Source organism: Hypanus sabinus, chromosome 12 (genome assembly GCF_030144855.1).
Source record: "Hypanus sabinus isolate sHypSab1 chromosome 12, sHypSab1.hap1, whole genome shotgun sequence".
Lineage (NCBI taxonomy): Eukaryota > Metazoa > Chordata > Chondrichthyes > Myliobatiformes > Dasyatidae > Hypanus > Hypanus sabinus.
Genome location: NC_082717.1, coordinates 402,544 through 429,291, shown reverse-complemented (window position 1 = coordinate 429,291; position 26,748 = coordinate 402,544). Strand labels below are relative to the sequence as shown.

General features: G+C 42.1%; 1 protein-coding gene across 1 annotated transcript in view; it reads left to right on the top strand.

Moving 5' to 3' along the window:
- Positions 1-25,593, top strand: part of LOC132402540 (EMILIN-1-A-like) — a 93,112-nt gene extending 67,519 nt beyond the window's left edge. The window contains exons 7-8 of the mRNA XM_059985396.1: positions 15,018-15,152; positions 24,784-25,593. Of these exons, the coding sequence (XP_059841379.1) occupies positions 15,018-15,152; positions 24,784-25,112 (464 nt within the window). The 3' untranslated portion in view covers positions 25,113-25,593. The remainder of the gene's footprint in view (positions 1-15,017; positions 15,153-24,783) is intronic.
- Positions 25,594-26,748: the final 1,155 nt, after the last annotated feature.

Below are 26,748 nucleotides of genomic sequence, written 5' to 3'. Positions count from 1 at the left end.
AGTACAGAATAATAGTTCAGCCAGTTGCCAAGTAAATTAGCAAGGAGCTTCGAAGCTGAAGATCATACATGGAGACATCTTCTGGACCAGATACTCGATGCTCAGTCAACGAACACTCCTGGGTCTTATGTGTCCAACAAGACAGACACATTGCATCCATCAGACTTGCCTCTCAGTGACGATCACGTCACCAACAGCAATGTGACATATGCAACAGAGAATGTTGTCTTTGACAAGACACCTGCCAAACCTGATGCCACTCCAGCTGCACTATCCTGAAAGAAACAGAGTGCCATCAAAATGACTGGATGTTTAGTGTAGAGAAGTTAGTTATGGACTGTTATTTAAAAAAATGAAGAAGACTCAAGACAACATTGTTATTGTGAAAGCATGTTTATTTAAACATGGTCTGTTAAAGGGAAATTGAATGTTTTGTTACATATACAGTTTTACATTTTTTGAACCCTCGGTGACTTAGGGCCACTCTACACAAAGCAAGTGGAGACTGGATTTGGCAGACTGTGTGGAGGAAATGGCCAGCTGGTTCAATGGGCAGGAAGATGTTTCCCAGCACGTGTTATGGAGCATGAAGAGCACAGCAAGACACATAGATCACCCTGGTTATCCACTGCATCCTGACCTATCTCCAGTCGTCTTGCAAGTCACATCATTGCAAAAACACACCCCAAAGGATGTCAGTGTTCCTTATTGTTCATGATGGTCGCGTGCGCATGCATGTACATGGACAGACAGACACACACATACACACACACACACACACACACACACACACCAAAATGGGGGACGGAGTGTAGTGTATGGATCTATTTCTTTTAGCCCTTAGCACTAATTATGAACTGATAACTTATCATGCACATTGATTTGTTGTGAATTTGCAAGTTAACCACCTCTGAGTGTGTGCCTTTATTTATTTGATACGTAGTTGTACAGACACAATGGTGACCAGAACTGCACACAATACTCCAAATCAAGCCCAATCAATACGTTATACAACTTCCTGACTCACATACTCAGTACCTTAACCAATGAAAACCAGCTGGCCATTATATTTACTATTTCTTTACTATCCAGCTGTAGTTTCCCAATTACCAAAATTATGTGAGGCTTTGGATTGGTGCATAGAACATTGAACAGTACAGTACAGTAACAGGGATGTGCAGGCCTTGCAGGGGTTGGAGAAAGATGTGGATGCAGAAGGATGTGAAGATTTGGAGTGGATGCAGAAGGACGTGGGGGTTTTGGAGTGAGTGCAGAAGGTTGTGGGGCTTTGGAGTGACTGCAGAAAGGTGTTAGAGCTTTGGTGGGATTGCAAGAAGAATGTGAAGGTTTTTGAGTGAGTGTAGAATGCCGTAGAGGCTTCATAGAGGGTGCAGAAGGATGTGGAGGTTTTGGAAAGGTTGCAAAAGAGGTTTTTGTGGATGTAGCATAGATTAGAGAGCATGAACAATAAGGAAATCTTGGACAAATTTAGGTTGTTTTCTCTGAACATGCTGCCAATTGTGATGGTGGAAGCAGAAATGAAAACAATGCTTAAGGGTCATTTGGACCCTGGGGAACAGAGGGATATGGATCACATGCAGACACAATTTAATTTGATGTCATGATTGGTAAAGGGCCTATTCCTGTGTTGTCACATGCAAGAGAACCATAGAACCATAGAACACTACAGCACAGTACAGGCCCTTCAGCCCTCCATGTTGTGCTGACCCATATAATCCTTAAAAATAAGTACTAAACCCATACTACCCCATAACCCTCCATTTTTCTTTCATCCATGTGCGTGTCCAAGAGGCTCTGAAATACCCCTAATGTTTTAGCCTCCACCACCATCCCTGGCAAGTCATTCCAGGCACTCACAACCCTCTGTGTAAAAAACTTACCCCTGATGTCTCCCCAAAACTTCCCTCCCTTAATTTTGTACATATGCCCTCTGGTATTTGTTATTGGTGCCTTGGGAAACAGGTACTGACTATCCACCCTATCTATGCCTCTCATAATCTTGTAGACCTCTATCAAGTCCCCTCTCATTCTTCTACGCTCCAAAGAGAAAAGTCCCAGCTCTGCTAACCTTGCTTCATATGACTTGTTCTCCAATCCAGGCAACATCCCGGTAAATCTCCTCTGCACCCTCTCCATACTTCCACATCTTTCCTATAATGAGGTGACCAGAATTAAACACAATACTCTAAGTGCGGTCTCATCAGAGATTTGTAGAGTTGCAACATGACCTCTCTACTCTTGAACTCAATCTCCCTGTTAGTGAAGCCAAGCATCCCATAGGCCTTCTTAACTACCCTATCAACCTGTGCAGCGACCTTGAGGGATGTATGGATTTGAACCCCAAGGTCCTTTTGTTCATCCACACTCTTAAGTAACAGACCATTAATCCTGTACTCAGTCTTCTGGTTTGTCCTTCCAAAATGCATCACCTCACACTTGTCCAGATTGTACTCCATCTGCCATTTTTCTGCCCAACTCTGCAGCCTGTCTATATTCTCTTGTACCTTCAACCACCTTTAGCTCCATCCACAACTCCTCCAATCTTCATGTCATCCACAAACTTACTCACCCATCCTTCCGCCTCTACATGCAGGTCATTTATAAAAACCACAAATAGCAGGGGTCCCAGGGTAGATCCCTGCGGCACTCCACTAATCACCGACCTCCAGGCAGAATACTTTCCTTCCACAACTACCCTCTGCTTTCTTCCTTTAAGCCAATTTTTTATCCAAGCAGCCAGGGTTCCACTTATCCCATGCCTCATGACTTTCTGGATGAGTCTCTCATGAGGGACCTTGTCAAATGCTTTGCTAAAGTCCATGTAGGCCACATCTGCTGCCCTACCCTCATAAATTTCTTTTGTTACCTCTTCAAAAAAACTCAATCAGGCTCGTGAAGCATGATTCAGATTCAGTTTATTGTCATTTAGTAACCACAAATGCAATGCAGTTAAAAAATGAGACAACGTTCCCCCACAAATGATCTTCCCTTCACAAAGCCATGTTGACTAACCATGAGTAGACTGTATTTCTCCAAATGCTCATAGATCCTGCCCTTAAGAATCCTTTCCAGTAGTTTGCATACCACCAATGTAAGTCTCACCAGTCTATAGTTCCCAGGTTTCTCCCTATTACCTTTTTTAAACAAGGGAACTACATTTGTCATTCTCTAGTCCTCCAGCATTTCCCCACCAGCCAAAGAGGATTCAAAGATCATGGCTAATGCTCCCGTGATGTCTTCTCTCAATTCCCACAACAACCTGGTGTGTATCATATCCGGCCCTGAGAATTTATCAATCTTAATGTTTTTAAGAAGATCCAGCACTTCGTCTTCCTTAATCTCCACATTGTCCAGCACACAGGTCCACTCTACTCAACCTCATCTGGATCAAGATCCTTTTCACTTGTGAATACTGAAGCAAAGTATTCATTTAGGACCTCCCCAACCTCCTCCACCTCCAGGCACATGCTCGTCATCCTCCTATTCTTCACATACGCATAGAATGCCTTGGGGTTCTCCTTAATCTTAATCTTAAAGACCTTCTCATGCCCCTTTGAGCTCTCCTAAGTCCTTTCTTTAGCTCCTTCCTGGCTACCCTATATTTCTCATAAGCCCCTCCTACTTCCTGCTTCTTATATCTAACATATGCTTCCTTTTTCCTCTTGACGAGTTGCCTCACATGTTTCATCAGCCACAGTTCCCTTTTCCTTCTATTTTTTCCTTGCCTCAGTGGGACAAACCTATCCTGAACCCAGCTCAAGTGGTCCCTAAACTTCTCCCACATTACTTCTGTGCTTTCCCCTTTGAACATCTGTTTCCAATTTACTCTCGCTAGTTCCTGCCTCATCCCTTCAAAGTTATCCCTTCCTCAGTTAAGCACTTTACCATTTCACCTGATTTTATCCCTTTCCATAGCTATGCTGAAGCTAAGGGAGTTGTGGTCACTCTCACCAAAATGCTCCCCCACCAAGAGGTCTGTCACCTGACCAGGTTCATTACACAGAACTCGATCCAGTATAGCCTCTTCTCTCATCAGCCAGTCCACATGCTGTGTCAGGAATTCTTCTTGAACACACCTGACAAATTCAGCCCCATCTATCTCCCTCGCACTCAGGAGGTGCAAGTCAATATGAGGGAAGTTGAAATCACCCATAACTACTACCCTGTATTTCCTGCTCCATTCTAAAATCTGCCTGCTTATCTGCTCCTCGGTGTCCCAAGGGCTACTTTGGGGCCTATAGACTACTCCCAGCACAGTGATTGATCCCTTCTTATTTCTGACTTCCACTCAGACTGACTCCATGGACACTCCTTCTGCAGCATCCTCCCTTTCTATAGCCGTGATACTATCCCTGACCAGCAATGCCAGCTATTCTGGATTGGGTGTTGTACAATGAACCAGAATTGATTAAAGAGCTTAAGGTAAAGGAACCCTTAGAGGACAATGATCATGATATGATAGAATTCACCCTGTAATTTGAGAAGGAGAAGCTAACAGCTGATGTATCAGTTTTCATAGTGGAGTAAAGGGAATTGCAGAGGCATGAGAGAGGAGCAAGCCAAAATTCATTGGAAGTGAACACTAGCAGGGATGACGGCAGAGCAGCAATGGCTGGAATTCCTGGGAGCAATTCAGAAGATGCAGGATATATACATGCTAAAGAAGAAGAAATATTCTAAAGGCAGGATGATGCAACCATGGCAGTTAAGAGAAGTCAAAGCTAAAGATAGTGCATATAATAGGGCAAAAATTAGTGGCAAGTTAGAGGGCTGGATAGTTTTTAAAAGCCAACAGAAGACAACTAAAAAAGCCATAAAGAAGGAAAAGATGGAGTAAGAAGGTAAGCTAGTCAATAATGTTAAAGAGGATATCAGTCAGGATATCTGAAGTTTTCAGATATATAAAGTATAAAAGAGAGGCGAGAATAGATAGCAGACAGTTGGAAAATGATGCTGGAGAAGGCGTAATGAGGGACAAGGAAATGGCGGACAAACTGAAAAAGTATTTTGCATCAGTCTTCACTGTGAAAGGCACTAGCAGAATGCTGGAAGTTCAAGTGTGTCTGGGGGCAGAAGTGTGTGAATTGCCATTACTAGGGAAAAAGGAAAGGTCTTAGGAAACTGAAAGGTCTGAAGGTAGATAAGACACCTGGACCAGATGGTCGACACCTTAGGGTTCTGAAAGAGTTGGCTGAAGAGATCTTTCAAGAATCAATTGATTCCAGCATGTATCCAGTTAGTCTCACCTCAGTGGTTGGGAAGATATTGGTGTTGATTGTTAAGGATGTGGTTTCAGGGTACTTGGAGGCACATGATCAAATAGGCTGCAGTCAGCATGGCTTCCTTAAGGGAAAATCTTGCCTGATAAATCTGTGGAAGATCATGTTTGACAAATCTTATTGAATTTTTTGAAGAGGTTATGAAGAAAGTTGATGAGGATAAAGCAGCGGATGTTGTCTATATAGACTTCAGTAAGGCCTTTGACAAGGTTCCACACGGAAGGTTAGTGAGGAAGGTTCAATCGTTCGGTATTAATATTGAAGTAGTAAAATGGATTCAACAGTGGCTGGATGGGAGATGCCAGAGAGTAGTGATGGATAACTGTTTGTCAGGTTGGAGGCCGGTGACTAGTGGTGTGCCTCAGGGATCTGTACTGGTTCCTATGTTGTTTGTCATATACATTAATGATCTGGATGATGGGTTGGTAAATTGGATTAGTAAGTATGCAGATGATTCTAAGATAGGTGGCATTGTGGATAATGAAGTAGGTTTTCAAAGCTTGCAGAGAGATTTAGGCCAGTTAGAAGAGTGGGCTGAGCAATGGTAGATGGAGTTTAATGCTGATAAGTGTGAGGTACTACACTTTAGTAGGAATAATCCAAATAGGACATAAGTGGTAAATGGTAGGGCATTGAAGAATGCAGTAGAACAGATTGATCTAGGAATAATGGTGCGTAGTTTCCTGAAGGTGGAATCTCATGTGGATAGGGTGGTGAAGAAAGCTTTTGGTATGTTGGCCTTTATCTATCAGAGCATTGAGTATAGGAGTTGGGATGTAATGTTAAAATTGTACAAGGCATTGGTAAGGCCGAATTTGGAGTATCATGTACAGTTCTGGTCACCGAATTATCGGAAAGATGTCAACAAAATAGAGAGAGTACAGAGAAGATTTACTAGAATGTTACCTGGGTTTCAGCACCTAAGTTACAGGGAAAGATTGAACAAGTTAGGTCCTTATTCTTTGGAGCGTAGAAGGTTGAGGGGGGACTTGATAGAGATATTTAAAGTAACGAGGGGGATAGATAGAGTTGACGTGGATAGGCTTTTTCCATTGAGAGTAAGGAGATTCAAACAAGAGGACATGAGCTGATACTTAGGGGGCAAAAGTTTAAGGGTAACATGAGGGGGTATTTCTTTACTCAGAGAGTGATAGCTGTGTGGAATGAGCTTCCAGTAGAAGTGGTAGAGGCAAGTTCGGTATTGTCATTTAAAGCAAAATTGGATAGGTATATGGACAGGAAAGGAATGGAGGGTTATGGGCTGAGTGCCAGCCAGTGGTCAGTGGGATTAGGTGAGAGTAAGCGTTCGGCACAGATTAGAAGGGCCGAGATGGCCTGTTTCCGTGCTGTAATTGTTATATGGTTATAAATCAGTTGCAATTCTTTGAAAAACTACAAGCAGGATAGACAAAGGGAATCAATAGATTTTTAGAAGGCCTTTGACAAGCTGCCACACACAAGGCTGCTTAACAAGAGCCCATGGTATTTCAGGAAAATACTAGCATGGTTAAAGAAATTGGCTGAAGGCAAAGAGTGGGAATAAAGGGAGTCTTTTCCGGTTGGCTGCTGGTTCCGCGGGGGTCTGTGTTGGGACCAATTCTCTTTACAGTATATGTCAATAATTTGGATGATGGGATTGATAGATTTGTGGCCAAGTTTGCAAATGATAATAAGAAAGGTGGAGGGACAGGTAGTCCTGAGGAAACAGTGAGGCTACAGAAGGATGTTGCCCTGTCTCCTAATCTGTCTAAGAAGATCGACCATAAGACATAGGGGCAGAATTAGGCCATTCAGCTCATTGAGTGTAATCCACCATTCCATCGTGACTGATCCCGGATGGCACTGAACCTCATACACCTGCCTTTTGCCATTACCTTTGATGCCCCGACCAATTAAAAAACAATGAAATTACACCTTAAATATATGCATGGACTTGGTCTCCACCACGGTCTGTGGCAAAGCATTTCACAGATTCATTGCTCTGGCTAAAATGATCCTCCTTACCTCTGTTCTAAAGGGTTGCCCCTCAATTTTGAGACTGTGCCCTCTAGTTCTGGATAACCCCACCATAGAAAACTTCCTGTCCGCATCCACCCTATCTAATCCTTTCAACATTTGGTAGGTTTCAATGGGATCCCCCCCCAAATTCTTCGAAATTCCAGATAGAACAAGCCCAAAGCTGCCAAACTCTCCTCAGATGTCAACCCCTTCACTCCCAGAACCATCCTCATCAACCTCCTCTGTCCTCTCCAATGACAACACATCCTTTCTGAGATATGGGGTCCAAAACTGTTGACAATACTCCAAGTGCAGCCTGACTAGCGTCTTATAGAGTCTCAGTGTTATCTGCTTGCTTTTTATTCTATTCCCCTTAAAATAAATGTCAACTTTGCATTTGCCTTCTTTATCACAGATTCAACCTGTAAATTAACCTTCTGGGAGTCTTGCATGAGGATTCCTGTCCCTCTACAACTCTGATATTTGAACTTTCTCCCCATTTAGATAATAATCTGTACTATTGTTCATTTTACCAAAATGCATTATCATACTTTTCTCAACACTGTATTCCATCTGCCACTTTTTTGCCTATTCTTCCAATCAGTCTATGTCCTGCTGCAATCACATTGCATTCTCAGCACTACCTACCCCTCTACCTATCTTTGTATCACCTATAAACTTTGCCACAAAGCCATCAATTCCATATTTAAATCATTGACAAATAATGTGAAAAATAGCAGTCCCAAAATGCATCCCTGCAGAACACCACTAGTCACTGGTAGCCAACCAGAAAAGCCCCTTTTATTCCCACTCACTGCCTTCTGTCTGTCAGCCATTCACTATGCGTGCCAGTATCTTTCCTGTAATGTCATAGGATTTTATCTTCTTAAGCAGCCTTATGCGTGGCACATTAACAAACGCCTTCTGAAAATCCAAGTAAATGACATCCACTGCCTCTCTTTTGTCTACTCTGCTTGTTACTTCCTCGAATAATCCTAACAGGCTTGCCAGATAAGATTTCCCTTCACAAAAACCATGCTGACTTTGGCTTATTTTATCATTAGTCTCCAAGTACCCTGAACCCTCATCCTTAATAATAGACTCCAATACTTTCCAACCACTGAGGTTAGGCTAACTGGCCTATAATTTCCTTTCTTTTGCCTTCCTCACTCCTTAAAAAGTGGAGTGACATTTGCAATCTTCCAGTCCTCCAGGACCATGCCGGAATCACATAATTCTTAAAGGCCTTTGAGTTCAGCTGCATTTTTTTTCCTTTGTAATAGCAATGACACTCACTCCTGCTCCCTGACACTCACGGACCTCTATCTTCCACAATGAAGACAGATGCAAAGTACCCATTAAGTTAATCTATTAAGTTCACTGATTAAGCGGCAGATGGAATACAGAGTCAAGAAGTGCATGATCATGCACTTTGGTAGAAGAAATAAAAGGGTAGACTATTTTCTAAATGGAGAGAAAATTCAAAAATCTGATTTGCAAAGGGACTTGGGAGTCCTTGTACAGGATTCCCTAAAGGTTAATTTGCTGGATGAGTGAATGGTGAGGAAGGCAAATACAATGTTTGCATTCATTTTGAGAAGACTAGAATTTAAAAGTGAGATGTTATGTTAAGGCATTCTATAACACTGGTGAGACCTTAGTTGAGTACTGTAATCAGTTTTGGGCCCCTTATCTTAGAAAGGATGTCTTGATATTGGGGAAGTTCACAAAAATGATTCTGGGATTGAAAGGCTAATCGTGTGAGGTTGTGGGACTCTACTCCCTGTAATTCAGAAGAATGTGAGATGACCTCATTGAAGGCCATTGAATGTTGAAAGAGTGGATAGAGTGGAAGTAGACAGGATGCTTCCCATGAGGAGGAGCTCATCCAGGTAGATTGGAAGAGGATATTGGTGATGATGACAACAGAGCAGATTTGGCTGAAGTTTTGGGAATAAGGCACAGGATAGATATGCCCACTGAAGAAATTCTCAAATAGCAGTGTTAGGCAACCACAGCTGACATGGGAAGTTAAGGTCTGCATAAAAGCCAAGGAAAGAGCATATAGGTAGCAAAAGTAAATGAGAAGTTGGGTGATTGTGAAGCTTTTAAAATCCAACAAAAGGCAACTAAAAAGGCTATAAGAAGGGAAAAGATGAAATATGAGGGAAAACTAGCCAATAACTTAAAGCGGATATGAAAAGTTTTTTTCAATTATATAAGTAGTAAAAGGGAGGTGAGAGTTGATATTGGACCACTGGAAAATGACACTGGTGAGCTAGTAATGGGGAATAAAGAAATGGCAGATGAACTTAGTGGGTACTTTGCATCTGACTTCACTGTGGAAGACACTAGCGGTGTGCCAGAGGTCCATTAGTGTCAGGGAGTAGGAATGAATATCATTGAGTCTGTGGTGAAGAAGGCAAATGCAATGTTAGCATTTATTTCAAAGGGAATAGAATATAAAAGCAAGGAGATAATGCTAAGCCTTAATAAGACACAAGTCAGGCTGTAGCTGGAATACTGTTAACAGTTTTGGGCCCCATATATCAAAAAGGATGTGTTGTTATCAGAGAGAATCCAAAGGAGGTTCACGAGGATGATTCCAAATTAAGAGGTTAACATATGAGGAGCATTTGGGAACTTTGGTCCTATACTCACTGGGGTAGGGGGGATCTATTGAAAACCACAGAATGTTGAAAGGACAAGATAGGGTGGATGTGGAAAGGATGCTTCCTATGGCGGGGGTATCCAGAACTAGAGGACAAGCCTCAGAATTGAGGGGTGACCTTTTATAACAGGTAAGGAGGACTTTTTTTAGCCAGAGAGTAGTGACTCTGTGGAATGCTCTGTCACAGACTGTGGTGGAAGCCAAGTCTGTGGGTATATTTAAGGCAAAAGTTGATCATTTCTTGATCGGTCTGGGTATCAAAAGATAAAGTGAGGAGTCAGGAGAGGGAAGGGCAAGAGTCAGATATTAGCGAGTACCCCTGTGGCTGTTCCCCTTAACAATATGTACTCCTGTTTGAGTACTGTTGGGGGAATGGCCTACCTGGGGGGAGCAATAGTGGCTGAGTCTCTGGCTCACAGTCCAGCCCTGTGGCTCAGAAGGGTAGGGAAAGGAAGAAGACAGCAGTGATAGGGGACTCTATAATTAGGGGGTCAGACAGGTGATTCTGTGCATGCAGGAAAGAAACAAGGATGGTAGTGTGCCTTCCAGGGGCCAAGGTCCAGGATGTTTCTGATCACGTCCACAATATCCTGAAGTGGGAAGGAGAACAGCCAGAGGTCGTGGTACATATTGGTACCAACGACACAGGTAGGAAAAGGAAGGAGGTCCTGAAAACAGACTACAGGGAATTAGGAAGGAAGTTGAGAAGCAGGACCACAAAGATTGTAATCTCAAGATTACTGCCTATGCCATGCAAGAGTGAGTATAGGAATAGAATGAGGTGGAGGATAAATGCGTGGCTGAGGGCTGAGGGATTCATATTTCTGGATCACTGGGACCTCTTTTGGGGCACGCATGTCCTGTACATAAAGGACAGGTTGCACTTGAATCCAAGGGGGAGCAATATCCTGGCAGGAAGGTTTGCTAAGGCTATTGGGGAGAGTTTAAACTAGAATTTCTGGAGTGTGGGAACCGAACTGAAGAGATGTAGGAAGGGACTGCTGGCTCACAGATATAGAAATCTTGGAGACAGTGCAAAAGGGAGGATAGGCAGGTGATAGAGAAGGATGCACACAGACTGATGGTTTGAGATGTGTGTATTTTAATGCAAGAAGCATTATGAACAAAACGGATGAGTCTAAAGCGTGGAGCAGTACTTGGAGATGTGATGTTGTGGCCATTACAGAGACTTGGATGGTTCAGGAGCAAGAATGGCCACTTGGAGTATCAGGCTTTAGATGTTTCAGAAATGACAGGGAGGGAGGCAAAAGAGGTGGGGGCATGGCACTGCTGATCACAGTTAGTGTCATGGCTGCAGAAAAGGAGGAAATCAAGGAGGGATTGTCTTCTGAATCTCTGTGGGTGGGAGTTAAAATCAGGAAGGGGTCAATAACTCCACTGGGTGTATTTTTTATAGACCACCCAATAGTAACAGGAACATCGAGGAGCAGATAAGGAGACAGATTCTGGAACAGTGCAATAATAACTGGGTTGTTGTGATGGGAGATTTTATTTCCCCAATACTGACTGGCACCTTCCTACAGCAAGGGGTTTAGATGGGGTGGAGTTTGTTAAGTGTGTTCAGGAAGATTTCCTGACACAATATGTAGATAAGCCTACAAGAGGAGAGGCTGTACTTGATCTGGTTTTGGGAAAGGAACCTGGTCAGGTGTCAGGACTCTCAGTGGGAGAATATTTTAGAGATAGTGATCACAATTCTATCTCCTTTACCATATAGCATTGGAGAGGGATAGGAACAGACAAGTTAGGAAATTGTTTAATTGGAGGAAGGGAAAACATGAAGCTATCGGGCAGGAACTTGGAAGCATAAATTGGGAACAGATGTTCTCAGGGAAATGTATGGCAGAAATGTGGCAGACGTTCAGGGGATATTTGCGTGTCGTTCTGCTTAGGTACGTTCCAATGAGTCAGAGTAAGTATGGTAGGGTACAGGAACCGTGGTGTACAAAGGCTGTTGAAAATCTAGTCAAGAGGAAAAGAAAAGCTTAAGAAAGGTTCAAAAAACTAGGTAATGATAGAGATCTAGAAGATTATAAGGCTAGCAGGAAGGAGCCTAAGAATGAAATTAGGATAGCCAAATGGGGCCATGAGAAGGCTTGGGTGAGCAAGACTAAAGAAAACCCAAGGCATTCTACAAGTACATGAAGAGCAAAAGGATAAGATGTGAGAGAATAGGACCAATCAAGTGTGACAGTGGAAAAGTGTGTATGGAACTGGAGGTGATAACAGATAATTAATGAATACTTTACTTCAGTATTTATTATGGAAAAGGATCTTGGCGATTGAAGGCATGACTTACAACGGATTGAAAACCTTGACCATATAGACATTAAGAAAGGATGTTCTGGAACTTTTGGAAAGCATCAAGTTGGCTAAGTCTCCGGGACAGGATGAGTTGTACTCCAGACTACTGTGAGAGGCAAGGAAGGAGATTGCTGAGCCTCTGTCAATGATCTTTGTATCATCAATGGGGATGTGTGAAGTTCCGGAGGATTGGAGGGTTGCAGATGTTGCTCCCTTATTCAAGAAAGGGAGTAGGGATAGCCCAGGAGATTATAGACCAGTGAGTCTTACTTCAGTGATTGGGAAGTTGATGGAGAAGATCCTGAGAGACAGGATTTTAGAATATTTGGAGAGGCATAATATGATTGGGAATAGTCAGCATAGCTTTGTCAAAGGCAGGTCAAGCCTTATGAGCCTGTTTGAATTTTTTTGAGGATGTGATTAAACACGTTGATGAAGGTAGAGCAGTAGATGTGGCGTATATGGATTTCAGCAAAGCATTTGATAAGGTACCCCTAGCCTTAACCTATCTTATTGTGAACTACTGGTGTATCTCAATATATATATATATATAGATCAATACATATAATGTATAGAAGAATACAACTGAGAAACAGGTCCTTTGACCAAATCTCTCTGACTCCACATGATCCATATCACCCTATTCCCTGCATAGCTGACAACTGGGCTTCGTTTCCAGATGAGAACAATGTCTTCTATGCTTGCTTTGAAAATTTAACACATGGAATGTGCACAGCTTCTGATGACCCTGTGATTTCAGCATCCTTCAGGAGGGTGAACCCAAATTAAATATCCAACACAGATGGGGTACCTTGCAGACTACTAAAGACCTGCATTGATCAACTGGCTGGAGCGATCACTGAGATCTTTAACCTGTTGCTTTGACAGTCTGAGATACACACTTGTTTCAATACACTGATGCCTAAGAAGAACATTATAACCTGCCTCAATGACTGCTGTCTAGTTATACTTACATCCACTGTAATGAAGTACTTTGAGAGGTTGGTGATGAAACATATCAACTCCTGTCTGAGCAGAAACTTGAATCTGCTCCAATTTGCCTACTAGCTCAACAGGTCTATAGGAGATGCTATTTTATTGATTCTTCAATCAAACCTGGACAGCAAAGATGTATACATTAGGGTGCTCTTTATCAACTATAACTCAGCAATCAATGCTACCATCTCCTAAAAACTAAGTAATAAGCTTCAAGATCTTGGTGTCAATGCCTCCTTGTGCACTTGGATCCTTGATTTTCTCACTTGCAGACCCCAGTCACTCTGATTGGCAGCAATATCTGCTCCATGATCTCCATTGCCACAAATGCACAACAAGGCTGTGTGCTTAGCTCTCTAATCTACTAGCTTTACATTTACAATATGAATGTGTGGCTAAGTACAGCTCCAGTGCATTATTTACATTTGCTAATCACACCAATGTCATAGGCTGAATCAAAGGCGGTGACAAATCAGCAGATTGGAGGGAGAAGAAAAATTTGGCTGAGTGATGCCACAACAGCAACTTCTTACTCAGTGTCAGGAAGACCAATGAGATGATTAGTGACTTCAGGTGGTGGAAACTAAAAATCCATGAGCCAGTCTGTATCATGGGATCAGAGATGGAGAGAGTTAGCAACTTTAAATTGTTCAGTATTATAATTTATGAGGACTTGTCCTAGGTCCAGCATGTAACTGCAGTTATGAAGAAAGCATGGTAGTGCCTCTAGCTCCTTATGAGTTTGAAAAGCTTTGAAAAACTTCTCTGTATGTATGTTGGACAGTATATTGACTGGCTGCATCACAGGCTGGTATAGAAACACCAATGCCCTTGAATGGAAAAGCCTACCAAAAGTAGTGATATGGCCCTGTCATCATCTGTAATGTCCTCTCCATCATATGGCTCCATCATACTTTGTTGTAGGAAAGCAGCATCCATAATCAGGATCCCCACCACCCAGGACATGCTCTTTTTTTGCTGCTGTCATCAAGAAGAAGGTACAGGAGCCTCAGGACTCACACCACCAGGTTCAGCAACAGTTATTACCCCTCAACCATCAGGCTCTTGAACCAGAGCGGACAACTTCACCATTTGCTCCATCATTGAACTGTTCCACAACCTATGAACTCACTTTCAAGGACTCTTCATCTCATGTACTCGGTATTTATTGTTTGTTTGTTTATTTATTTATTATTTCTCTTTTTTTTCTTTCTTTTGTATTTACACAGCTTGTTGTTTGTTGCACACTGGTTGTTTGCCTTGTTGGTGAGGTCTTTTATTGATTCTATTATGGTTATTGGATTTATTGAGCATGCCAACAAGAAAATGAATCTCAGAGTTGAATATGGTAAGAAATATGTACTTTGGTAATAAATTCACTTTGAACTTTGTGCATGGTGTCCATCTAAATGCATCTTAACCATATTTATTGTAAGCGCTTCTAGCACCTCTCCTGGCCACACGTTGCACTCTCCATATACAATAAATCTCCTTTAAATGTTCCCCCTCTCACCTTAAAGCTATGTCTTCAACCCTGTAAAGATTCTGATTGTCGAGTCTATCTCTATCTCATAACTTTCTAAATTTCTATTGATTCTCATCCTAGGCTTCAATATTTTAGAGAAAACAACCTAACCCATGTAAACTGCTGAAAGATTATCCTCAGACACAAGACTTTATTATGTGTGATTTATCCTACAGCTCTTTGTGTTTTGGTTTCTCCTCAGGTATCCCCGGTCTACCTGTCTACATTGAGCGGGTTTCATTCTCGGCAGCTCTTACCACGCCACAGCACAGACCAGGAACCATTCTATTTGACAAAGTGCTGGTGAACGAAGGAAATCATTATGATCCAGGCACAGGTGAGGGCGGCTGCTGTGTCCTACTGCTCTGTGCAATTCGATTAGAAGGATGTGGAGGTATTGGAGAGGATGCAGAAGAGGCTTACCAGGATATTGCCTGTGTTGGAGAGTACTAGCTATAAGCAGAAGTTGAAAAGATTTGGGTTGTTTCCTCCAGAGCATTGAAGATGACGGAGAGATCTGATAGAAATATATAAGATTATGGTGGGAATTGGTAGTGTAGATATCAAGGGTCCTTGTAAATGCCAAATATGAAACTAAAGGCTTAAGGCGAGTGGGAAAAGGCTTAAAGGTGATATCTGGTCTAGGGTGTTTTTCACAGACAGAGGAAGTTGCCAACGGTGGTGGCAGAGTCTGGAGAGTTAGGAGATGAGTTACTCACTGCAGGATTCCCGACCTTTGACCTAAGACTGTAGCTGAACAGTGTATGCAGTTACTCCAGTTGAGTTTCTGGAGGATTCAGTGAGGTAAATGCCATGGAACATTAGGAAGTGAGAGCTGGATTTTATCTTGTTTGGTATCAACATTGACTGGCACTTCTGTGGGGCGAATGTCAGCCCAGTCTGGATATTGATCAGCTCTTGCAACATTTAGATGTGGACGACTTCAGTCTGTGAGAAGTCATGAATGATGCTGAACATCGGGGAAAACACCCTTAGAAATTCGGATTGAAAGAATAGACCAAGTAGAGACTGAACTGAATCAGATGATTAATGGATGGACCGAAGGGCCTACCTCTGGCCTGTTGTATTCACTGACTCTAACAGAATCAGATGATCATCAGTTGGGCTTAAGGGCCTACCTCTGGCCAGTTGTGTTCTACACACGCAGTGTACAGAGTAAGGTAAATGAACTTGTAGCACAGTGAAAGATTGGCAGGCATGATGTAGACATTACTGAATCATGGCTGAAAGAAGATGACAGCTGGGAGTGTAATATCCAAGAGTACACATTATATAAAAAGATAGGTAGGAAGGCAGAGGGGGTGGTGTTGTTCTGTTGGTAAAAATTGAAATGAAATCATTAGGAAGAGGTGACATTGGGTCAGAAGGTGTTGAATCTTTGTGGAACTGCAAGGGTAAAAATATCCTGATGGGAATTTGTATGTAGACCCCCAAACAGTAGTAAGGATATGGTCTACAAATTACAAAAGAAATAGAAAATACATGCCAAAAGGACAATTATACAATAGTCATGGATGATTTCAATATGAGGGTAGATTGGGAAAATCAGGTTGGTGCTGGATCCCAAAAGGGGGAATTTCAAGAATGCCTAAGAGATGGCTGTTTAGAGCAGCTTGTAGTTGAGCCCACTAGGCAATCAGCTAATCCGTTTTGACTGTTCTGCAATAAACCAGAATTGATTAGAGAATTTAAAGTAAAAGAACCCTGAAGGGACATGTGATCATAATAAGATCAAATTCATCTGAAATTTGAAAAGGAGAAGCTGAAGTCAAACGTATCTGTTATAGTCCGGTATGGAGCCCACATTCCGGGTGTTGATTCAGTCCGCGGACTCCGGACCTTATAGCCGTCCCTCCTTTCACCCTTAAGCCCAAATAGGATCATCTTGGCTTAAGGAGGCACACCTGATAACTATCGGCTGGCAAGTGTATATAAGGGGCTCTGGTTGGGGGTTGTTCTGTTAGTCTTGTATGTGCTGTCTGCCTGACCTGGTTGTCCTGTTTGTGCTGTTTGCCTGGGTTCATTCTGTTTGTCCTGGCTTGGAGTACCCACTGTTAATCATCTAGTTCTGTAAGTCTGTTCTTGTAGTCACCCTGGACTGAGCTCCCTTCTGATCCCTTGCCTCTGTTGGGTAAGCAGGCTGGACTGCTGTTGCCTGGTGGGGGACTCTGACTCTTTCCTACCCCTCTCTTAGAAACATAGAAAATAGGTGCAGGAGTAGGCCATTTGGCCCTTTGAGCCTGCACTGCCATTCAGTATGATCATGGCTGATCATCCAACTCGGAACCCTGTACTTGCTTTTTCTCCATAGCCCCTGATCCCTTTAGCCACAAGGGCCATATCTAACTTCCTCTTAAATATAGCCAATGAACCGACCTCAACTGTTTCCTGTGGCAGAGAATTCCACAGATTCACCACTCTCTGTGTGAAGAAGTTTTTCCTCATCTTGGTCCTAAAAGGCTTCCTCCTTATCCTTAAATTGTGACCCCTTGTTCTGGACTTCCCCAACATCGGAAACAATCTTCCTGCATCTAGCCTGTCCAATCCCTTTAGAATTTTATACGTTTCAATAAGATCCCTCCTCAATCTTCTAAATTCCAGTGAGTATAAGCCTAGTCGATCCAGTCTTTCTTCATATGAAAGTCCTGCCATCCCAGGAATCAATCTGGTGAACCTTCTTTGTACTCCCTCTATGGCAAGAATGTCTTTCCTCAGGTTAGGGGACCAAAACTGCACATAATACTCTAGGTGCAGTCTCACCAAGGCCTTGTACAACTGCAGTAGAAGCTCCCTGCTCCTGTACTCAAATCCTTTTGCTATGAATGCCAACATACCATTTGCCTTTTTCACCGCCTGCTGTATCTGCATACCCACCTTCAATGATTGGTGTACAATGACACCCAGGTCTTGTTGCACCTCCCCTTTTCCTAATCAGCCACCGTTCAGATAATAATCTGTTTTCCTGTTCTTTTCTGTTCTCTTCTGATGGGTTGTGCCCTGCACCTGCCCAGGTGCCTGTGACCTGCCCAGGCCCCTGTCTTCCTGCCTGGGAGGCTGGGCCCTGCCCAGATGTGGCCTGCCCAGGGGGCTATCCTCCCAGCATTCCTTGTCCCATACACCCATCCTTTAACCTAGCCAGGGTCCTGCCTTGCCATGAACTCTCTCTGAACCCCAGGATCACCTTTGAATGCCACAGTCTCCCCATCTTGTTCTATCCTTTAGTTGTCCCTGTCGTGCCCGTCGTACTTCAGTGCCTGCGTCCTGCATTTGGGTCCAGTCTCCACGTCCCCTTGTGACAGTATCAGTATTACAGTGGAGTAAAGGGAAATACAGAGGCAACAGAGAGGAGATGGCCAGAATTGATCTGAAAAGAACACTGGCAGGGATGATGGCAGAGCAGCAATGGCTGGAATTTCTGGAAATAATTTGGAAGGCACAGGATATATATATCCCAAAAAGGAAGAAGTATTCTAAAGGAAAGATGACACAATTGTGGCTAACAAAAATAATCAAAGCCAGCATAAAAGCCAAAGAGAAGGCAGATGATAGAACAAAAATTAGTGGGCATTTAGAGAATTTGGAAGCTTTTAAAAACCAACAGAAGGCAACTTAAAAGTCATGAAGAAGCTAAAGCAAGTTAGCCAATATTAAAGAGGATACCAAAAATTTCTTTAGATACATAAGGTGTAAAAGAGAGATGAGAATGGACTTCGGACTGCTGGAAGATGATGTTGGAGAGTTAGTTAATGAACTGAATAAGTATTTTGCATCAGTCTTCACTGTGGAAAACACTAGCAGCATAGTGGAAGTTCCAGATGTCAGGATATTCTTTTAGAATGAAGATGAGGAGTCAGCAAGAGCAGAGGTACTCTCAAGGATGGATATTTTGGTAACAGAACATGGCATGACTTTGACTATGAGAAACATGGGCCGCATAGTACTCAAGTCAGTGACATCAGCAGGAAGCACATTCCAGAGTTGAATCTGTGGCTGGTATAAAGAATCCCCAGCTCGGGGCTTGAAGATACAGGATGAAATGCTTGAAGGAGACAAGACTGGGACCTTGCATCAACCAGTATTTCTTGAAGGAAAGGACAAATAAGTCAAATGAAGTTCAGCGACACGATGGAACCCGCAGAGTCTGCAGAGCATCGGTAACCCAGGCACAGTCTCGGAGGAGCATGTCAGCACTGAAGACCACTGCTCACTGGAAAGACAAGGCCAGCCAGCAGAAAAGAAGCTGCAGGTGAAAAAGCCACGTGTGAAATGGCTGAAAGCCTGCAACAAAAAGGAGTTGGTAATGGTCAACGAGGATCATTACAGACAAGAGCACAGTTGAGAAGAGAATTGGGAGGATGGGCGACCTCATACACAATTACAGAGCAGAAATATTTGGAGTGAGGGAAATAATTAAGACAAAGTTGCCAGCACAGCCCAAATCAAGAAGACAAAAGGAGATAGAGGGCCTCATTCAGGAGAGACAGCAACTGAAAAAACAGTGGAGAAAATTAACCATGGAGGAAAGAGAAGGAATCAACATCTGCAGGCAGAACTAAAGGCATGACTGTTGACTCTAAGGACAGCAGAAAACCTCCGGCTTCGAAGGAAGAAGAATGCACACATAATTATATAAGGACCTCTACAAGTTTGTGTAACACATTTTCACAGGGCAGAAGAACGGAACTGCTAAAATGTCAAAGGAAGAGTTGGATCATCTGAGCTGAGATACTCAGACAACTGGAGAGCTGAACACATCTCAATAGCTTCAGATATGCCAACCATCTCCCCTCCATATCAGCAGTTTGACATTAGTGACCCCAGATAGAGTGAGATAATAAAAGGAGTAAAGCAGGCGAGGGCTGCTTCAGATGTACCAGCAATCCACCCTCCACATCAGCAGTTCGACATCAGTCCCCCCAGATACAGTGAGTTAATAAAAATCGTAAAGTGGGTGAGGGCAGCTTCAGCACCAGGGCCAGATGGAATTCCATACAAACTCTACAAAAATGTACCAAGAGTCCTGAACTTCGTATGGAAACAGATGAAGGTAGTCTGGAAGAATAAGCTTATTCCTGAGCGTGGCGGCGGGCAGGAGGAATTCTAATTCAAAAAGAAAAAAGATTCCTCAGAAATTGGACAGTTTTGGCAAATAAATCTGTTAAATGTTGAAGGGAAAATATTTTTCAGAATCATAGCACAAAGGCTGTCGACTTACCTGGAGAAAAATAACTTCATCGACACCCATGTGCAAAAGGCAGGGTGCCCGGGTTTCTTGGGCTGCTTGGAACACACAAGTATAATTTGGCATCAAATACAAATTGCTAAAAGGGAAAGAAGAGACCTCCATGTCTTGTTCTTAGATCTAGCCAACACCTTTGGGTCAGTCGCACAGAACCTCCTGTGGTCTTCATTTGAATTCTTCCGTGTACCAGAATATGTTACAACCCTGGTCAAAGTCTACTTTCAAGATCTCCAGTTCTCATTGATAATCGCAGAGTACAACACAGCCTGGCAGCCAGTGGAGATAGGCATAATAGCAGGTTGCACCATCGCTCTGCTGGCCTTTACTATGGCAATGGAAGTAATCATTAGAGCTTCTAAATGGGAGGAGAACAACTGGTCAGGACTATGCCTACCACCAATCCAGGCATTTATGGATGATTTAATCATCCTGACAACTATCATCCCATCTACCAAATAGTTGCTTAAGAAGCTCCATTTATACAAATTAAATTATTTACCACTTTTGAAAAAAATTCAGGAAGATCTTGAAAAATGGATGGCATTACCAATAACATTAGTAGGTAGAGTAAATACTATAAAAATGAATATATTCCCTAGATTACAATATTTATTTCAATCATTACCAATACAATTACCCCAGAAGTTTTTTCAAGAGTTAAACAAATATGTGAGGAAATTCCTCTGGAAAGGTAAGATGTCAAGAATATCGTTGGAAAAATTGACATGGAAATTTGATCTAGGAGGATTACAACTTCCAAATTTTAAGAATTATTATAAAGCAAATCAACTTAGATTTATTGCATCTTTTTTCGAGAAAGATAAACCGGCATGGATTAGAATAGAATTAGATAAAATAGGAGAAAATGTACCAGAAGATTTTATATACAAATGGGAATCTAAATGGATACGGGAAAAGAAAGAATCTCCTATATTAAAACATTTGATTGATTTATGGAATAAGATAAATGTTGATGATGAGACAAAAAAATCTTTATTAGCAAAGAGATCTTTAATTCAAAATAGACTTATTCCTTTCACAATGGACAATCAACTTTTATATAATTGGATTCAAAATGGGATTAGATATATAGGGAATTGTTTTGAAGGAGGTATATTAATGTCATTTGATCAATTAAAGAATAAATATAAAATATCAAATAACACTTTATTTTGTTACTTTCAATTAAGGGCTTATTTAAGAGAAAAATTAGGTCAAACAATGTTATTGCCAAAATCTAATGAAATAGAAATTTTAATTCAAAAAGGAAATATTAAAAAATTTATATCTTGTATGTATAATTTGATTCAAAGACAGGTAATTAAACAAGGAGTCCATAAGTCAAGACAAAAATGGGAAAGTGATTTGAATATTAAAATTGAAGAAACAAATTGGTCAAGACTATGTCTTGATAGTATGACAAATACAATAAATGTTTGGTTAAGATTAGTGCAGTATTATTTTCTACATCAATTATATATTACACCACAAAAAATAAAAAAATTAAATCCAAATTTATCGGATCAGTGTTTCCGATGTAACCAGGAAACTGGTACTTTTTTACATTCGACATGGTCTTGCTCTAAAATTCAACCTTTTTGGACAAATTTAAGACTTTTACTGGAACAAATTACAGGAACACAATTTCCTCATAATCCAATATTATTTTTACTAGGTGATATTGAAGGGATAAAACCGAAACTTAAACTAAATAAGTATCAGAAAGAATTTATAAAAATTGCACTGGCAGTAGCCAAAAAAGCTATTGCAGTTACTTGGAAATCGGATACACATTTAAGTATAGACTCTTGGAAGAAAGAAATCTATGGTTGTATTCCATTAGAAAAAATTACTTATAATTTAAGAGATAAATATGAAACATTTCTGAAAATTTGGAGCCCTTATTTACAAAAGACAGGATTAAATATATAGATGCTCTGAAGATGAAACAATTGGTTATTAGGGGAAAGAAATAAATATACATATTAAAGTTATTACGAATTCCATGGAGCATGTGGAGATCTTCCAACAACCAGGCATTCTTTCTTTCTTTCTTTTTTTTTCTTTCTTTCTCTTTTTTTTCTATAGGGCAGTTAGGGGGGAGGGGTTAAGGGGAGGGGGTGAGGGTTATATACATTGTTTTTTTTTCATACTTTACTTTGTAACCATTTAAAAATGCAATAAAAAAAAAGTTTAATAATAAGAAGCTCCATTCAAACATCGTGGGCTGGAACAAGTGGACAATTAAAATAAAATAAAGTCTAGGAGAATTTCTATAGTCAAGGGAAGGCTGGTTGACTATAAGTTCCATGTGGATGGGAAAATAATTCCTACCGTGTCAGAAATGCCAGTTAAAGGCTTGTGGTGTTGGTACAAAGTAAACCTCAGTGATACAGATCAAGTGAAACTGCTGAGAGAAGAAATCATCAAAGGGCTTAAAGCCATCAATCAGACCTTGCTGCCAGGAAACCTCACGCTCTGGTGCCTTCAGTGTGGATTGCTGCCTTGGGTGTTGTGGCCACTGACTCTGTAAGGAGTCTCTATCACTCATGTTGAAAAGCTAGAGATGATTGTTAGTTCCTTCATTAAGAAGTGGGTGGGCCTACCAAGATCACTAAGTAACATCTACCTGTATGGTAAAGAAGCTCTGGGGCTGACTGAAGAGTTCAAGTATGCCAATGTGGGGCTTGAGATGACTCTCCTGGAATCTTGTGATAGTGTTGTCCAGTATACTGCACCCAGGATCTTAAGAGGGAGAAAGTGGTATCCAGCAGAGTCAGTAAAGCAGACAAAATCAGCACTCAGGTTTGTAGGCATGGTGGACCAGGTGCAACCCGGAAGGGGGGCTTTGGCACAGGCTCAAATAGGCCCATTTGGCAAAGGGCGACAACACAAGCAAAGACTAGCTATGGTGGTGGAGGAAATACAGTGACAGGAGGAGCAGATGTGGTATGTAAGAGCAGTGTGGCAGGCACAGAGACAGTGGACAAGGTGGGAAACACTAAGAAAAGAAAATTCAGCTGGAAAAACTTATGGGGAAAGGAAAGAAGAAAGATAAGCTTCCTTAAATAAGAGCGGCTTATGGTGTTCTCCCTACTCCCAAAAATCTGAACCAGTGGCTTGGTGAAGACCCAGCTTGTCCAGCAAACCTCAAGCCCATCTTCTCATCTTGCAAAGTAAGCCTCACTCAAGGAAGATACACTTGGAGGCGCAACCAGGTCCTCAGATATTTGGCATCCATTGTGGAGAAGCAAACAACAATATGACTGGAAGAACCACCATCCCCATTGTCCAGCAAGGACAGACAGTGCCACCCTCAGTGACACAGTTGGTGTCAGGTATACTGGAGCTTGTTTGTGACTAGGACATGGCTGTTAACCTTGACAAAAGCTAAAATTTCCCCTGGAAATAGCCACTACTACCACCAGACCAGATTTGGTCTTGTGGTCCAGCAGTCTGAAGGCTGTAGTAATCTGAGAGCTCACAGTGCCCCAGGAAGATGCAGTCTGTGAGGCATATGAGTGGAAACATGTAAGATATGCTGAGCTGGCCACTGATGCTAAGCAGCGTGGATGGAGGATGCAGAGTTTCCCAGTACAGGTTGGCTGCAGAGGGTTTGTGCTTACTTCCATGGTCAGAATGCTGAAGGGATTGAGAGTCTGTGGCCAGGCCAGCAGCAAGCTATAACAAAACTCTTGGAGGTAGCCGAGCGAAGCAGCCACTGGTTATGCATGAAAAGGAGAGACAGCAGCTGGGCCCTATAATGACCCAGATGTGAAGGGGGGTGCATCTGGAAAGCCCGGTCACACTGTTGAGCCCTCTGGAGATGTAGTAGGCTTAAATTGATGAAACGTCTAAGAAGGGGGGTGCCCACCTGATGTCCCCTGGGAAGTATCTGCCACCCACCCAGCCCCATTCTCAAGATCTCTACGCTATGACACGAGTTAGGATCTACTTATCAAAGGATTGAAACATCTAGTCCTATGAGCTCAAACTTTAGCCAGAGAATGGTGAATCTGTGGAATTCATTGCCACAGGTAACTGTGGAGACCAAGTCTTTATGTATATTTAAGGCAGAAGTTGATAGATTCCTGATTAGCCAGAGCATGAAGGGACGGGGCGAAGGCAACAGACTGGGGCTGAGAGGAAAGTTAGATCAGCATTGAAATGCTGGAGCAGACTCGATGGGCAATTTGGGCTAATTCTGCTCCTATCTCTTCTGCTCTGTCTCTAACAGAACCAGATGGTGATTGAATGGGCAGAAGGGCCTATTTCTGGTCTGTAGTGTTCTATGTCTACAACAGAATCAGATGGTCATTAGATAGGCTGAAGGGCCTGTCTCTAGTATGTTGTATTCAGAATCGGACAGTGATCAGGTGGGCCAATTGGCCTGTTTCTGGTCTGAAGTGTTCTATGGCTAACAGAATCAGACTGGTTAGATGGGCAACGTCATGATCTCACTGGCTGGACAGAAAGGTTTAAGGGCTCACATGATATAATCTTTCTGATTCAGTACCTCAGCCATAATTTGTTTTTTCCACTAGGTTCTCTTCCTTTCTTTTCTGATTTACACATCAGCAGAAATTGGATTACATTTTCAGATTAATCTATTTACATACAGTTTTCTATTTGATATACTTCTCAATTCTGCCTGTATCCCACTTTCGGAGATTTCTTTTAAACTTAACTTTTCTATTGCCTTCAGGTATATTCTCTGCCCCATTTGATGGCCGTTACTTCATCAGTGCTATTCTGACGGGACATCGCAATCAGCGTATAGAAGCTGTCCTCGCTAAATCCAACACAGGACTGGCAAGAATAGACTCTGGGGGCTTTCAACCAGAAGGGCTGGAGAACAGGCCAGTGATAGGACCCCAGCCCACCTCAGGTTCTCTGGGCATTTTCAACATAATTTTACCCCTCAGCCAAGGTGACACAGTTTGCATTGACCTTGTGACTGGCAAACTGGCTCACTCTGATGAACCCTTGACTATCTTTAATGGGGTTCTTCTGTACAAGGACAAGGACATTTGATGCCTCGTCATTGCTTTGTGCTTAAGGTGGGGATATATTTATACACTAATATATTCGGAGCATCATTCACAAATGGGATTGAGAACAAGAGTCCAATCTCTACATTAGTTTCTGCACTGCTGTTGAACTCTTATTTAATATAAAGCAATGTCTGATATCAGCTGCTGCTGTGGGAGGAAGGCTTGGTGATCATAGTGTATTCAATCACACTTTACACCTCTGTCTTATCCTTTCAAGAAGACTTAATTTAACCAAAGACTCAAAACCATCCAGTCACATCGATCTGAAATGGTAATGGGGAGACGTCCTGAATGGAAGAACAGTCCCACTAGCAGTGCTTGCATCAACTATCTCTGCTACAACAGAGTTTGAAAAGAGCCCAGGGACAGATTGCAAGTCTATAACTGAAACCAGGATTTGCATTAAAGAGTGATGTCACAGATGACTGGTTATAAATAAAATGAACTCACCTATTGTTTAATGCCGAGGTTTTCTGATTTCCCTCCTCTCTGCTTCCTAATGCCCACTTTCACCACCCCTAGTCACAGTAATATCTTTACAGTAGAATAATAATACCTCAATAATACCTTTACTCGAGAAAGCTATCATACGGCCTCACTCAAACAAAATCACGCAGAACAAGTAATCAAAGACTTGGATTAAACTGTTGGATTTTAAGGAATTTTGTAGAGAACTATGAAGGTTGAGACACAGCTGCCCAGAAGACCAGCATTATGAGTGCAGATGACAAACAACAATTGAAAGGCAATAAAACTGCAGAATGCTGAAAATCAGAAATTGAAAATATTTTCTGTTTTGATTTAAGGTCACAGGTAGATTTGAAAGCAAGGGTAAAAGTGTTGTAAAACAAGGCACTGATGGGGCAGGGAAGAGTTCTGAGAACTGAAAGAACAGCCATTGAATCAACAGCATTTTCCGTGGCTCCTTCAGCGTCATTTCACTGCTTAGCTGAGGAGAAAGCTTGTGGCAGTTGGTGAGTGATGCAGTAAGTGTATCAGAATTTTGGATAAGCAGCTGAACAGAAGGTTGAAGGTGGGGTGCCCACATGGAGATAATAATTGAATCTGCAAACAATAAATGGAAAAAACAGAAACATAGAAAACCTACAACACAATACAGGCCCTTTGGCCCAAAAGTTGTGCTGAACAAGTCCCTACCTTAGAAATTACTAGACTTCCCCATAGCCCTCTATTTTACTAAGCTCCATGTACCTATCCAAAAGTCTCTTAAAAAACTGTATCGTATCCGCCTCCATCACCGCTGCCCATTCCACGCAAAATGGAGGATATAAATAGCATGTAAAATGGAAGTGGAACATACCAATGATCCAAAAGTGAGCAGTTTGGCAACAAAGGGGACAAGGAGTCAAAAACAGTTCACATTAAATTAACAGGCAATACATCGTCCCAAAGCCAGAAGGTGTAGTCAATACGCAGGATTGTAGTTGGGACACACACGGCTACTCCAGTCTCATTTCCTCAGATTTCAATTGGAGTAGGATGTTTGCAAAGGGGTGTCCAGACAGCAGGATCCTTAAAATTACAAGAGTTCAAGATCTGCATGTTCCTCTTTGAGTGAAGGGCAGAGATAAGGTAGGGAACCCTGGATTACATTA